Below are 14,943 nucleotides of genomic sequence, written 5' to 3' on the forward strand. Positions count from 1 at the left end.
CGAAGGTATTAAGTTTTTTGTGGAGCTGAACTGAGGTCCTTCTGCCAGGAAATATTTATGCTGTGATAGAGACAAGGTTGCATCCTTGGGGTGTTTTCACCAGCTAGGAGCCGTATGTGACCAAAACATTAACTAGTGATTGGAAGTTGTCACTGTTTATCTTGAAAAACAGCTGTGTTGATACCAGAATTTCCCTGGTCTTATAGCTGCTACTTCAGTTGCTAAGCTCCTCTTAGAGAACCAGTCCCCCAATAACAGCGCCAGCAGGTGAGAGACACTTGGCTTACCAGCAACATGGGTGGGAAAAGATGCTGGGGTTTGTGTTGTGTGTGAGTCATCATTCAGAAAGGCTGATATCACCTTGGCCTCCCTCCAAGAGACAGGCCTCCCTCCAAATCAGGGAGGCAGTGGGCCTGCTCTGCTCAGACCCAGCTGGGGTGTAGAGTTCCCAGATGGACGTTTCACTTCAGGATCCAGACGAGGGAAGGGCTGGAATCAAAGGAGAGGTGATGAGGGGCTGCAAGAACTGTGTCTGAGGAGTGTATTAGGCGGGATGCTTTTGTTGGCAGGTATCCGAAACCCAAATCAGCCTGCTGAGCCACAAGGGGAATATACTGGTTCACGTAGCCAGGGCTTGCGTTCCAGGAGCTCAGGCCATGCCACCAACTGTTCTACTTTGCACACGGCCAGGGAAGAAACGTGGCCACTTGCACACTCAGGTTGGCTTCATCCCAGCCGAGCCTCCCTGTGGAGTGAAGGGTGGGGGATTCCCTAATGGAAAGCAGACTGGGCAGAAAAAAGAAACGCAGCAGCAGGCAGCACAGCTACAGTGTGGTCGGTTGAAGGAGGAAGGGGCAATGCAGGCAAGACATAGAGACAGTCTACAAAGCTCTAAAATGTTACCATGTGTCTTCCGTGGCTCTGAGGGGCAAGTAAGACAAGCGGATCACAGCTACAAGTAGACGGTTTTAGTTGAGTAGAAGAAAGACTTCTCTAAAAGGGCCACCACAGGTCACAGTGACCTCCCCATCACTGGGGCGCAGCTGAGGCCAGGTGAGCACTGAGTGGGATGTGACTGGATCAGGAAAACCCTCAGGCCCGTTGACTCTTGAGATCCTGTGACGTGCTAGACAAGATGAGCTGCCGCGAGCCCACTGGGGTCCCTGAGACGAGGGCCTCGGAAGACACAACTGAATGGGCCGTGTAGCCCAGCCTGGTCCTGGAGATGGTGCCGAGCACAGCCCCGCTGTGACCAGCTTCTTGTGAGAGGTCCCTCCTGGGTCCTTGTCGGGAGAGGTAAGCCTCTCTGGAGAAGGATGGTCTCCCTGCCCCCACCAGGTTGGCACAGGGTCCCCCGCGTCCCTGTCCCAAAGGCCGCAGACTTAAGGATCCAGAGCCCATGTCCCCTCCGCCTCCATCAGCTGATGCTTGGGTTCCAGAACCCGTTGGTGGTGTTTGCCCACATGTTGTGGAGCTTGGTCTCCTGAAGTGAGCATTCCTGCTGGGGTGCCAAGTGAGCAAATAAAAGCAGACTCCACTCTCTTAGAAGATGCTCTGTGTTGGTGTCCTCTTTGGAAATGTTTACTTTCCTGGCATTTTACTTGGCAGTGCCAGGGTGGAAAGGGTTTCACGCTGATTAAGCATCTGTCCTTGCCTGGCAATTGTGGGGCACCCGTTGTTCATTATCTCACTTAATCCTCTCAGCACCTTTGAGCAAATAAGAATTATTATCCCCACCTTACTAATCAGGAACCCGTGTATCAGAGCGGTAACTTCTGCAAAGGTATGCAGCTGAGATTCGAACCCTGTGACCAACTTCACACCTGCCTCCTTTCTTCCATGTGCCATGTACCTCATCTGCCCTGAAGTTGCATTCGCTGAGTTGTATTTCTGGCATTAATGTTCTGCTCTTCAGAACCCTACACCGGAGCCAGGTCTGAAAAGGGGGTATGAAGTTTCGCTGTTGTTTACGGCTTGAATTGTTTTTATGCATCTGGGAAGCACAGCTGGTAAAGTGAGGTGGGGGGAGGGCACCTGCAACCACACAGGTGGTGCCTTTTAGGTGGAGCAGATTGAAGTCAGCCCCAAAGGGGCTCTTGTCCCTAGTGAGGGACGTCATCAGTGGCTCTAGGTGCCTGGCCTCTGGACTTTTCCTAACAGAGCCTGAGATGTAGGCTTCTCTGTTCAGAGTCTGTTTCCAGTTAGCTTCTGGAGCAGAGTTCTTAAGTCATGGTCTGGAACACCATCTATCTCAGAATGATCTGGGAGCTTGATATAAAATTGCAGATCTGGGGCTTCCCTGGTGGCGCAGTGGTTGAGAGTCCGCGTGCAGATGCAGGGGACACGGGTTCGTGCCCCGGTCTGGGAAGATCCCACATGCCGCGGAGAGGCTGGGCCCATGAGCCATGGCCGCTGAGCCTGCGCGTCCGGAGCGTGCTCCGCAACAGGAGAGGCCACAACAGTGAGAGGCCCGCGTACGGCAAAAAAAAAAAAAAAAAAATGCAGATCTGGAGGGTTCTGTTGAATTAGAACCGCTGAAATGATGCCCAGAATTCTGTGTTTTTAAAATCAAGCTCTGGGGTGATTCTTGTGCACAGTAAGCGGAGGTCTTTTATTCTGAAGAGAGATTGTTAACGCTGGTCATGAACTAGAGCAATGAAAATGGATGCTTGAGTCTTACCCCTTACAGACTCTGATTTAATTGGTAATACTCAGGTATTACTCTTTAAGAAAGAAAGACACTCCCTAGGTGTGCTAATGTGTAGGTATGGCTGAGAAACATGGTTTAAAAGGAGTGGTTCTCAAAGCGTGATCCCAGATGAACAGTGTCAGCAATTTCTGGGGCTCTGTTAGAAATGAGCAGTCTTGGCTCCCACCCCAGAGCTGCCTAGTGAGAACCTTTGGAGGTTGGGCCCAGCAAGTGTGTATATCACAGCCCTCCAGATGATTCTGAAGCATGCTCAAGTGTGAGAACCATTTTTCAGTGGAGTGATTCCCACTCCTGGCTGCACATCAGACTCACCCAGGAGGGCTTTTAAGAATCCCAGTGCCTAGGCCCCACCCCAGGCCAATTACATCCAAGTTTTCTTGGAGTGGGACTCAGGCATCAGTCTTTTAAAGCTCCTGGGTGATCTCAGTGGTGGAGGCAGGGTTGAGATCCAGGGTCTTAGTGGGTGGGGACGGTTCCTTCTCAAAGGAGCTGGAAGCATTTGGCATCATGGGTAAGACATAGTGGTTTAGGTGTGGAGGCGAGGGTCTGAGGGACCAAAGGTGGGTGGGGCTGAGACTAATGCATGGCTCCACTCTAAACTACAGATTCAGTATCTTACAGTATGTGATGGTGGGAGGACAGGGGAAGAAGCAGTCCCCTCTTGCCTTCTGTGGCAGAACCAGGAAAGACATGGGCACTGAAATCAGCACTCTCACGAAGATCCTTCAGGCAGCGCTTATGATCCCCCATTTACGGATGAGGGAACTGAAGTCTGGAAAGGTCCACCGGCTGGGAAGCCGCATAACCAGACTGAGACACACTCATTTGAACTGCGCAACGCACATCCTCCTTAAGGTTCCCCCTCGCCAGTTCCCCAAATTCTGGCTCCTTCAAATGTCATTTGATGTCTTACCTGTTACGATTTGTTGTATTTGCCTTTTTGTTTGGAACAGATAAAAAATAATGAACCTTTGATCAACGTGCTTTACAAAGTGCTGAAGAAGTCAGCACAGGGCTGTCGGCCCAGGAGAAGCGTAAGATGATCTGATCTGTACCTCCAGGCGGGGCCATTCCATTGCTTCTGGCTCAGTGCCGACTCCATCACTTGCTTCACCAGGGGCTCTCCTGACCGCCTCCAAGCTTCCCGCGAGTCATTTCGGTTTATTTTCTGTCTCTTGAAGCTCCCTCAGCGTTTTGGCTGGTGCACGAGGCTGAGCCTCTCATCCGTAGCGTTTTGTGACTCCATCTTTTGCGCTGCCATTGGGGGCGGGGGGGTGGTGGGGCTTGCCTAGCTTGCCACCAGCTTGTGTTGTGTCCCCATCCTCGCTCGTCTGCCTTCATGGTGAGGGCTGCCCTAGAGCCTGGGTTCCTTGGGAGGGAGCAGCAGTTCCTGGTCACCTTGGAGGAGCTGGGGTGTCCCAAGATTCCACCGTGGCCCAGGGATCAGGGTGGCTCTTCTTCAGGGCAGGGTGTTGATGTTTGAAAACGTTCTGGAGCTGGACTAGAACAAAACGCCCACCTCCCCACCATCCACCCTTTGAGAGATGCAGAGGTAGTGCCTGAAACGTGGCCAGCTTTTACAGCATTCCAAGGGAGGCTGCAGGTTGGAAAGCGGGAGCTGTGTCCAGTCATCTTGAGCCCTGCATATAGGTGTCTTGGGATGTGCTGGAGGGGAGTAAGGTGCCTGGGAGGCCTTTAATTGCTTTCCGACGTGGAGACTCTCTCAGATGGATGAGTGCCCACTAACTTTCACTTTTTCTGGTGACAGAGCTGCTAGGGACCCATAGTTGATGTTTTGAATGGATTTAAACATTGCTATCACAAATGTGCAATTTTAAAAGGAAAATGAGGTGGAATATACTGTTTGTGGCTGTGTCTTAGAAGCCTCAGCTCTCCGGAACAAAGCTAAATTCAGGGCCTGTGAGTTGTGTAAACACTGTCACGAAGCCCCTGCTCTAAACCCTGTGACCTTTACTCCACAGAAAGAGGTCTCAGGCCCTGAGCACAGCCAGCTCACCTCGTTTTGTCACATTCACAGACTCACTAAGCAAACGCTTCTCACACCGGGCCCTGGGCTGGGCTTTGACGGTACAGAGAAAATACATCACAGTCCCCACAGTCCCTCCTAATTAGGTTATTGTCAAGTGAGGGGAGACAACAGATCATCTACTAAGGCCCATGATAGTGGCAGACACAAGGGGTGGGAGGATGTCCCTTGCTGGGTACCAAACCCAGATGGAGGGAGGGAGACAGGGAAGAGCAGCAAGTGTGTCCCTTCTGCTGAGTTTCTAATCCTCATAGACTCAATCATTTGAACCCCTAATTCATAGCACCTTAAAAGCAGCACATTAAAAGGGGACAAAGACAAAGTTACTTCTTAGGAAAGAGGGAGCGCTCATATCCTGAGAGAGAGAAGAAGCATCGTAAGTCAATCTGAGATGGGAATGAAAGCGCGGACATTTGGGAGCATTTAGCTAGAGAGGCAAATAGTCCTGATCCCGAACTTCTAAGAGAGTCTATATTACTGATTTTTGTAATGACTCTGATTCATCCCCCAAAAGGTTGAATTTATATTCAGTGTTCTGTGAAGGTAGTAAAGGACATACTTTTAGAAAGCTTTCCATCAAAACGTTTAAAAGACAGCTTTCTGAAAGTGCCCTTTTTGCGCAGAAATACCTCGTTCCTCGCCTGATGGTGCTGGATAAATGAGGCATCGCTCAGTTAGACTCTCTGCCTTGCTATTTCAGTATCAGAAACATATCATCTGGAAGAAGCTCCAGTGACATAAAGGGAAGAGTTTTGCTAAAAGGAGAAGTCCCCAAAGAATTATCTCAATTTGAAAATGATTGCTTCCTAGGAAGCGAGGCAAGGGTCAGCCCCTTGGAGAGTAGACAAGCTTACGGCGCCTCACGTTGGCAAAGGACTGTGACACAGAGCGAAGACTAGGGTCCCAAGTCCTGCCTGGGAAATTCAACACCTGCCTGGTTGTTGGTGGTTCACCGGGATTACTTCCCCTTCCTCGCTTCCCACACTGCGCCCCCGACCCTTGCAGGAGCCAGCATTTTTTGTGGATTGTTGCTGCGGTCAGTGTGTTCTGTGACTGTGTGTATGGTTGTATGTACGCAAAATTTGCCAGTTTGAAGAGCAGAATTTGGCTGGAGTTCTACTTTTTCTAGGACTGACCTACATGTATTTCCCTTTCACCTACCTGTGAGGCAATAATCAATTTGCCGAGTGCATTCCAGTGTGCCAGGCCTTCCGTTCGGGGCTGACTTTACCAAGATAAAGGAGACAGTGGTCCCTATCCTCTACTGTGCCGCCAAAGGGAGCAGGGGAATGAGTGGGGGCGGGTCTGCAGCCCAGGCTCAGCCTTCCGCTCAGGGCGTGGAGAGGGCTTCTCCCTTGACCTTTAGATTTGGACACGTGGTCGGCTTGAGTTTTGAGGGGAATGTTTGCTAATATATCTCTGCTTCTGATTCACACTCACAAACTTAACGGAGTAGGGAGAAAGTGAGGGCCATTTCTCCAGCAGCTGTGTGTCCCTCCGTACTGGGACCCTCTGCATAGCTAGCTCTGCTATAGCTAGCTCCATCCTCCATTTCTCTGGTCAGATCTGCAAAATGGAGTTCAGCCAGACGGCCTCCCCTACAAGGGGCACGTTTGACCTGGCCATCCCTGACCATGGTTTGGCCCTGGGGGTGCATCTGTGAAAATGGTTCCCCTGCCCCTGCACAGTTTTTGACGAAGGAGGAGATTTGGAGGAAATGAAAACACGGACTAAAAGAGTTAGTGTTTAACTTCATAGGTGTCAGTGAGAGATGGGCAACGTGTCGCCCACGCTGGGTCTAGGGAAAGATGGCAAATGTTGTGAAATTCCACTGGCTTCTAAGTTTGGGTGATTTTTGTCCACTGCTTTGTGGTTTCCTTTCTTGAGAGGACAGGGTAGCTTGTAACTTGTATTGCAAGTACAGCTATTCAGGGATCAGTTGAAAACCTCAGCCAGGAACAGTCCAGGTTTCTTCTCTTGGCCAGATCCTTTTCCCAAATAGGAGAAGAGTGAGGAAGGCTGATCTTAGTCATGGGGAGGTGGGCTGTTCAGACTTCCTTGAAGTAAGGCTCAACAATGCCCAAGGGATTTGCTAGTTCTTCTTGGTCCACCCATCCTATGGCCCTGGGCGGGGTCGTGGACTTCTGTTAATTACGTTTGACCCCAGGTTTAGTAGCAAAACTCTCTTATCAGTGGCGAATCTTCCAAGATTCATACTGAACTCACTTGGGGCAAATTTAAGCCTTTACGGTTGATGATACTGTAACTTGAAAGTCTGTGTTTTCTTCAGTTTGAGAAATTTACAAGTACTACTAAAAGATCTCAAAAAGGTTTTCTTTTTTCCCTGAAATGAAATAAGCATAAAAATAAAGCAGGTATTGCCCAAGTTTTTGCCCTTTCCATGCCGTGACCCTACCTGCCACTGACGAGACTTCCACACCTGTCCGTTGTAGGGGTAACTTTCCTTTTTGACTTCTGATTCCGAACCCCGTGGTTAAACCTCCTTTAAATTGTTCACCTCCCAGATGACAGGCCGGGATCTTCTCAAGGACCGAAGTCTGAGGCCAGTGAAGATTGCCGAGAGTGACATTGACGTGAGTGAGCAGAGTAACAGGCTGACCCCTCACCTGCCTGCTGCCTCCAGACCCAGGGTGGGCAGCTTCGGGCAGGGTTTGGATGGCTCTGTAGCCCAAGGCTTTTGGATCATGCTCCAAGGCCATGGCCTTTTCTCATCATCCCAGGCCCTCTCCAACCTGTTCTTGTTCACAGGTTAAACTGAGCGTCTTCTGTGAACAAGACAGGATCCTCCAGGACTTGGAAGACAAGATACGAGCCCTCAAGGAGAACAAAGTATGTATCAGTTTTGTGTAGTCTTGGGCTGGGTGGCAGGGGTTTTGTCATCCTGTGTTTCCTCAGTATAGACTGGACTCTCATGTTAGTACTGGACAACAGATGTCTGTTTATCCAGAACAACGTCTTTGAATTGAAAGGGTATTTCTTGTGGGGTTTCTGTCTGAACCCAGAGGAAACCTTATAGGGAAACCTCAGCCTACTTATTCCAAGTACTACCTCCCTGACCTTAATTCTGCTCTGGGCCACCCCCACCTCTCCCTGGAAGCCCTGTGAGGTGAGCCTGGGAGAGTACGGCTCCACTGGCTTGCAGTGATGACCCCAGGCCCCTGAACCCCAGGGAAGCGGGGGCTGCCTTGGAGAAAGTGGCCAGAGTCGTAGCAGGGCAGAGGCTCTCACTTCCTAAAGCTCCTTTCCTCTAAGGATCTGGGCCATAGGGGAAGCGAGTCTGGTTGGGAGGGGAGGAATAGGCTGGTAGCCACTGATGTTTGGTCTCTTAGACACTTCGTGTGAATTTTTTCTTTTCCGCATTTTAACAAGGCATTATATTTGTGACGCTCAAGGTTTATAAATAACATGGCCTTTTTATTCAAGTGCTTAGAGAGTTTTCCATCTGTTCTTTGATTTAGCCTCATAGTTTATCCCCTAAGGAGTGGACGGCCTAATGCCCAGTTTATGGATGAGGAAACAGGCACAGGGCTGTTGCGGGATTTGTCCCAGGAGGCCACCCAACGGGCAGAGTCAGAGCTGGAATCAGAGGCCTTGACTCTCAGGCCCCTAGCTGGGTGCTGGCCCCTGGCCCCTTCAGCCTCGGTTAGATCCAGCAGGTTTGCTTAGTTCCTGGCGTGGCGTGGCGGGGTTGGAGGGGACGGCCTCCTGGGAATGTTCTGCCATTCTCTTGCTCTTTGGCCCCGGTCTGTCTGGTGCAGGATCAGCTGGAATCCATGCTGGAGGTGTTGCACAGACAGATGGAGCAGTACCGAGACCAGCCCCAGCACCTGGAGAAGATTGCCTACCAGCAGAGGCTGCTGCAGGAGGACCTTGTCCACATCCGGGCAGAGCTCTCCAGAGAGTCCACTGTGCGTAGAGGGTGTGGAGGGTGGCAGACGCTCCCCTGCCCTCCCCAGCATGGGCTGGCCAGGGGGCTGCTTTTCTCACCTCCCAAGCTGTAGTGGAGTTGGTGGCTGGGGGCGAGAGTCTTGGCATAGGAGAACGCCTCCAGGCTGCCTCCTAACAGTAGCTTATCTTGTCTCTACTGGTGCCTTAAGGTGCTTTCTGCCAGTGACTCCTGGGTGGCTACAGCGACACCCAAGGGGTCAGATGTTTGAGAGCAGCCTGCAAGACTGTTCCCCTGATCTGTGTACAGTTAACTCTGAGACGTCAGAATTTCTACTCTTTTATTTGTCTATCTGATGTGGTACAGGCCCTTTCTGCCAGAGCTGGGAACCAAAGCATCCCCAAGGGTGGGAGAGGGGATGGTGCAGGTGGCCTGTCTGTCTCCCCAGGCCTGCCTGAGACCCACCAGGCTCCCCTTCCCTCTTCCCCTGTCGGGTCAGCAGTGGTCAGGAGCACAGGTGCTCATGGGGCCTTCTGAGGGGTGGGCGTGGCATAACGAAGAATCAGAAGCATTTCCTTGGCCAACAGGAGATGGAAAATGCCTGGAATGAATACCTGAAGTTAGAGAGAGATGTGGAGCAGCTGAAGCAGACCCTGCAGGAGCGACACAGAAGAGCCTTTTTTTTCCAGGTGACCCAAGGGTTCTTCATCCCTTCTGAGCTCTGATTTCTTCTTGGAGTCTTCACCTGTGGGGGATGTTAGCCCTACCCAGGGGCCTTCTCTTTTTGTACCTGGACTCAGCCTGCTCACCACCCCAAGCGCTCCCTTGGGGAACCCTTGCCCCAGCCAGGCTGTCGTGAGAAGCCTCGCCTCAGCTCCCCCTGCCTCTTTGCTCTCAAAGACAAGCTCCTGGGCATTTTTCTAAGGGTTTTACTACTGATCATTTGGGGAAACAGCCCCAAGGGGAGACAGTAGTGACCTAACCTTGCAGATACTTGAGGGTGATCTGTGTTCCTGGTTCTTGGCCCTGCCTTGGGTTCCTAGCTACTCACTTAGCAGCAGGAAGCCCCGCCTCCTTCCCTCCCGGACTCCTGAGGATAGATGTTATCAAGCCTTCACCTGATCAGTAGTGTGAATTCAGGCCAGGTGGGGTGATACCCATTGCTGTGGCCCCTGCCTCACTCAGGAAAGGCAGCCTTAGAGCCCTGCCTTCTCTGCCCTAAAACCAGGCTGCCCCGTTGATAGCTACCTCTGCCTCCAAAGCTGAGAGGAAGAAAGGCCCTGTGTGGTTTTCCTTCTTCCAGGTTGGGTCCTCCAGCTGCCAGTGTTCCCCCATTGGGTACCCAACCAGGCTTCTCCCCCACACTCAAAGTTTTGAAAATGGAAAATAGCCTGCTTTTGAACCTAACTTCAGATCTGTATCTCTTCTTTCAGGACCCTGACATAAATTCTATTTATTTGAATTCAGCAAGCGTTAACTGAGGGTTCTTGTGTACAAGGCAGCCTGTTGGGCCAGTCTGGGGGCCAGGCTTGCTAATTCTAGCCAAGCCTCTTCATTCAAGTGACTTAATGAATGTGTTGACTCTCTTCACATCAGCATCACCCCAGAAAACTGAAGGAATTCAGGAGGAGGTTTAGGTTTGTGGACTAGGAGGCTTTTCCCAGGCCCTGCTATGCTTCCACTCACCTCCACTCAGCGCTCTAGAGCTGGTCCCAGAGAGCCTGGGCTAGGCGTATGTGGAGGAGACTCTTGCCTGTAGTTCAGGGTTGGCCTGTGAGGTCACGCAGAACTTGTCTGTCTCCTGTGGCTGTTGGGTTTTTCCCATAATTTCCCTTCATTTGAGCTAACATTTTCCTCTTCTTTTTGTATCCCCAGTATTTAGCATAGTGGCTTGAAAATAAATAGGTGAATATTGTTGGCAAAGTCCTTTAAACAATTGTTTCTAGTTACTAGTTCCTTGAACTGTTCGGTCTCATTAGACTTATCTTCTTGGACTTCAACCATCCACATTAATTTCAGCCATAATTTTTTTTTTAGCTTTTCATTCCTTATGTTTCTTTAATTATACAGAAAACACATAAATGCATCTCCCTGGAAAGTCCAAACAATGAGAAGCAAAACTAAAACAGGACACAAAAGCCCCTCCTCCCTCCTTCCCTTCTCTGCCCAGTCCCTCACCTTCCCAGCATGTAATCAGTGCCATCGGTTTGCAGTGTTGCCTTCCAGACCATTTTCTGTGCATTTCCAAACGTATGCACGTACATAGTATCATATAATTTATTGGGGGGAGGGAGTTGGGCTTACTTAAACAGGAATCATACTTACACATTGTTTGGTAACTTGCTTTTCTTGTCATAACTGTATGAAATGGAAATCTTTCCAAGAAAGATACCCCCAAGTTTATGCTGCCCTGTATGGTAGCTATTTAAATTTAAACATAAATTAATTAAAATTAACTAAATTAAAAATATATTCCTTAGCCACACCAGAATTATTTCATGTGGCTAGCGGCTTTCTGTATTGGACAGCACAGATTATGGAAGATTTACATAATCTCAGAAATTGTATTAGACATTGTTGGTCTTGATGCTACAGGTTTCATAGTGTGTGGATATCCCATACTTTATTTAGCCATTCCTCTTCTGATGGGCATTTAAATTATTTGCAGTGTTTTGCTTTTATAAATGGTATCACAGTGAGCATCTGTGTAACTGCCTTTAGAGCTTGTTTATGAGCATTTATCTAAGATAGGCTCCTAGGAGTGGACTTGTTGGGTTGACTTGAGTGTACATATTAAATGTTGGCAGATACCGCCAAATCACCCTCTAAAAGGCTGCACTCATTTGCCCTCCCACCCATAGTGCATGAGAGTACTGAACCTGTTTACCCACATCCTTGCCAACACTTGATGTTATCGGTCTTCTTAGTTTTTGCCAGTCTGCGTGCTGAAAAAGGACATCATGTTTTTATTTGCATTCATTTAATTACTAGTAGGTTAAACATCTTTTTTTATGATTATTGGCTATTTGTATTTCTACTGTGCCTTACTTCGTGGTAATGTAACATACAGCAGGCCCAGGATCTTTTTTTCCCTCCAGAAAACAAATGGGTGCCGTGTATAGGTCTTGTCACGGACCTTCTAGAGAACTTAGCCCTGTAAGTCACTAGGAGATAGGCCAGTCTGAAGCCTGGTCCCTGCAGCTTGATTTCCACCTAGCCTAGTGGCATTGCTCATGCTTTCCCTGAGTGCCACAATGACCCGGGAAGCTCACAAAGCCTTTCTTTGAGCCGGCTCTGTGCTAACTGCTTTGGTGTAATTCTAGGCCAGGCAAGCTGTTAGAGTCCTGAATAAATCATTGACGCTGGAGATAGGCTTGCAGCCCCATATGCAAATTCTCAGCAGTGGGGCTTGGAAACTCACCCCTCTTTAGCCAGGGTTGGCTGTGAGAAAACCCATAGCCTTTTGAGTAAAGATGAGTAGCTTTATTTATGAAGATCCTCATGGCCACCCAAGCAGGGAAACCAGAGGGTAAGAGAACTTCCAGGTAACCCTGAGAGTCAGTGAGAGGTGAGGCTACGTGTAGGTGTCCCTACGTCTGGACAGTGAGTTCAAGCCTTTGCTGAATGTAGTACATTGGAGCCTTCCTGCTCGGTGTGATGTGAGGATACAGGTATGAAACCCCACTCTCGTGTTCCCCAAAAGCTTCCTTCACCTTGTCGTTAAGTTCTGAAATTCCATCGTCCTTGGATTGAAGTTCTCTGGCCTTTGCTTCTCTCTGCTCTTCTCTTACACGTTGAGGTGACAGGCAAAATGGGGGCAGGATTGTGAACTGACAGGTAGAAGTACGCCAGGTAGACTGCCAGGGGAGGAAAGAGAGAGAGAGGGAGAGATGATCTTAACCCCATGCTCCTTCTTCACCTGTTCCCAAACACTCTGCTTGGGGACCTCAGCTCTAGAGATAATCCTGTTAGCTCAGTAACATGTCTGTTTTAGGACACTCGTTCTTTAGTGGGGAGCTGAGCATTAAGCCTGTTATTTGCTTATCAGCCCTGAGGATGTGCACTGGCGTTGGAAGGGTGGAGAGAGTATGAGAGTGTGAGCTCCCCTTAGGAGGGAGGCTTCAGACGTCTGTTGTTATGCCTGTTAGATAGTATTTGATCAGGGAATTTTATGTGATTGGTCCTTTATTTATTCAGCATACATGTACTGAGAACCTGTTCACTGCCCAGCCCTGTGGGGATGTATCCAGGAGCAGTGGTCCATAAATATCACACACGTGAGAAGTCTTCCAGTTGAGGCCAGCGATGTACCTGGAAAGGAGATAGGGGTGTGGAGCCTTCCTTTTTAAGTCCATGGGGTGGGACCATGATAATTTTTTAAAAAAGAATACCATATCTGATGTTTACACAACTCGATTAAAAGGTGCCCACGACCCTTTAATCACAGCAGACCCTGCTCACCTCTTTCTAGGGCCTCTTCCCTGGTGGTTTGGGTGTAGCTTCTCAGAGTTTGCGCATGGTTGTATAGCCTGCCTCTTTTCCCATCGTACTTTTAAAAAAAAATAACAGCTTTATCATGTAATTCACATACCATAAAATTCACTATTTTAAAGTATGTAATTCACTGATTTTTTTTTTTTTTTTTTTTTTTTTTTTTTAGCACATTCACAGAGTCGGGTAACCATCCCCACAGTCAGTTGTGTAACATTTCCATCAAGCCCCCAAAGCAACCCGGTACCCATTTACAGTCACTCCCCACCCCCACCCCAACTTTCTACCCCTGCTCTAGCCAAGGACTAATCTACTTCCTGTCTTTATGGACTTAATCTATTCTGGACGGTTCCTATGAATGAAACCATACAGGATGTGGCACTTTGTGTCCGGCTTCTTTCACTTAGCATCATGTTTCCAAGGTTCATCCATGTGGTAGCAGACATAGTACTTCATTCCTTTTTACTGCCAAATAATATCCACTGCCCCTTATACTAAATCCCACATCCCAAGATTCAGCTCTGTCTTCAAAAAGATGCCCTTTATGTTCTAGGGATGGTGTAACCTCTAGTCCTTGCCTTCTCTTCCCTTCCGCCGTGGTTGCCTAAGACAGTCTTTTTTTAAATTGTAAGATATATGTAGCATAAAAACTTACCTAACCATTTTTAAGTGTACAGTTTGGTCCTGTTAAGTGGATTCACATTGTTGTACAGCCAATCTCCAGAAATGTTTTTCATCTTGAAAAACTGCAACTCTGTACACATTAAACAACAATCTGCATTCCCCCCTCCCCCCAGCCCAAAGTGGAGCTCTGTACCCATTAACAAAACAATCCCTGTTCCCCCTTGTCCCAGCCTCTGGCAACCACTCTTCTATTTTTCTGTCTCTGAATTTGGCTACTTTAGATAACCTCATATAAGTGGAATCATACAGTATTTAAGGGAGTCTATTTTTAAGTGAGGTGGAAACAGGAAAGGTAGACTGTGAGAGCTTCTCTGAAACTTCTCCCCTGGACCTTGGGCGTCTTTCACGTCTGCACTTGCCCAGGAAGCCATGAAGCGGGCTTGGCTGTAGACCTGGTGGGGTTTCCAAAGGGTATACTGCCCCCCAGGGTGAGGGGCTCTGTCTGAATGACAGCAGAAGTCCTAAGAAGAAACTTCTGGTGAGGAGCTAAGAAGGAAGTGAACCCACTGCCTCCTCTTCCTCAGGAGAAATCGCAGATACAGAAGGATCTCTGGAGGATCGAAGATGTCACTGCAGGCCTGAGTGCAAATAAAGAGAACTTCAGAATCCTGGTGGAATCGGTCAAAAATCCGGGTGAGCGGGCCATCTTCCTGGGGGTGGGGGTGGTGGAGGCCAGCGCCTGGAGCCTGGGGGATGGCCCCTGGGGAGGTCGGGCCTTCGTGGCCTAAGTCACTCCCCTTGTCCTCTGAGGAAGAGGGTCTTTGTTTCATCGCACCCTTTGCTTCTCTCCACACCCCTCAGAGAGGAAAACAGTGCCTTTGTTTCCTTACCCGCCTGTGCCTTCAATCTCCTCTTCTGAGAGCAAGCCGTCCCTGCTGCCCAGCCCTCCCACCAGCCCCATGCGGACCCCTCTGGAGGTTCGACTCTTCCCCCAGCTGCAAACCTACGTGCCGTACCGACCTCACCTGCCCCAGCTGAGGAAGGTGATGTCTCCCCTTCAGTCACCAACCAAGACGAAGCCCAAAGTTGTGAGTATTGATGACCAGGAGCTGGGCGCTGTCGTTTCCTCTCTGGCAGACGATTGTCCTTCTCTGTCCTCAGGTC

General features: G+C 49.4%; 1 protein-coding gene across 2 annotated transcripts in view; it reads left to right on the top strand.

The window, feature by feature from the left end:
• PLEKHA7 (pleckstrin homology domain containing A7) overlaps positions 1-14,943 on the top strand; it is a 211,164-nt gene that overhangs the window by 178,391 nt on the left and 17,830 nt on the right. For both annotated transcript variants that reach the window (XM_027115291.1, XM_027115292.1), the window contains exons 14-19: positions 7,283-7,351; positions 7,527-7,607; positions 8,537-8,686; positions 9,252-9,353; positions 14,364-14,472; positions 14,641-14,867. In XM_027115291.1, coding sequence (XP_026971092.1) covers positions 7,283-7,351; positions 7,527-7,607; positions 8,537-8,686; positions 9,252-9,353; positions 14,364-14,472; positions 14,641-14,867 — 738 coding nt within the window. The remainder of the gene's footprint in view (positions 1-7,282; positions 7,352-7,526; positions 7,608-8,536; positions 8,687-9,251; positions 9,354-14,363; positions 14,473-14,640; positions 14,868-14,943) is intronic.

This window comes from Aethalodelphis obliquidens, unplaced genomic scaffold (genome assembly GCF_003676395.1).
Source record: "Aethalodelphis obliquidens isolate GAN/ISIS:26980383/991018 unplaced genomic scaffold, ASM367639v1 scaffold14, whole genome shotgun sequence".
In the NCBI taxonomy this organism is placed as follows: domain Eukaryota; kingdom Metazoa; phylum Chordata; class Mammalia; order Artiodactyla; family Delphinidae; genus Aethalodelphis; species Aethalodelphis obliquidens.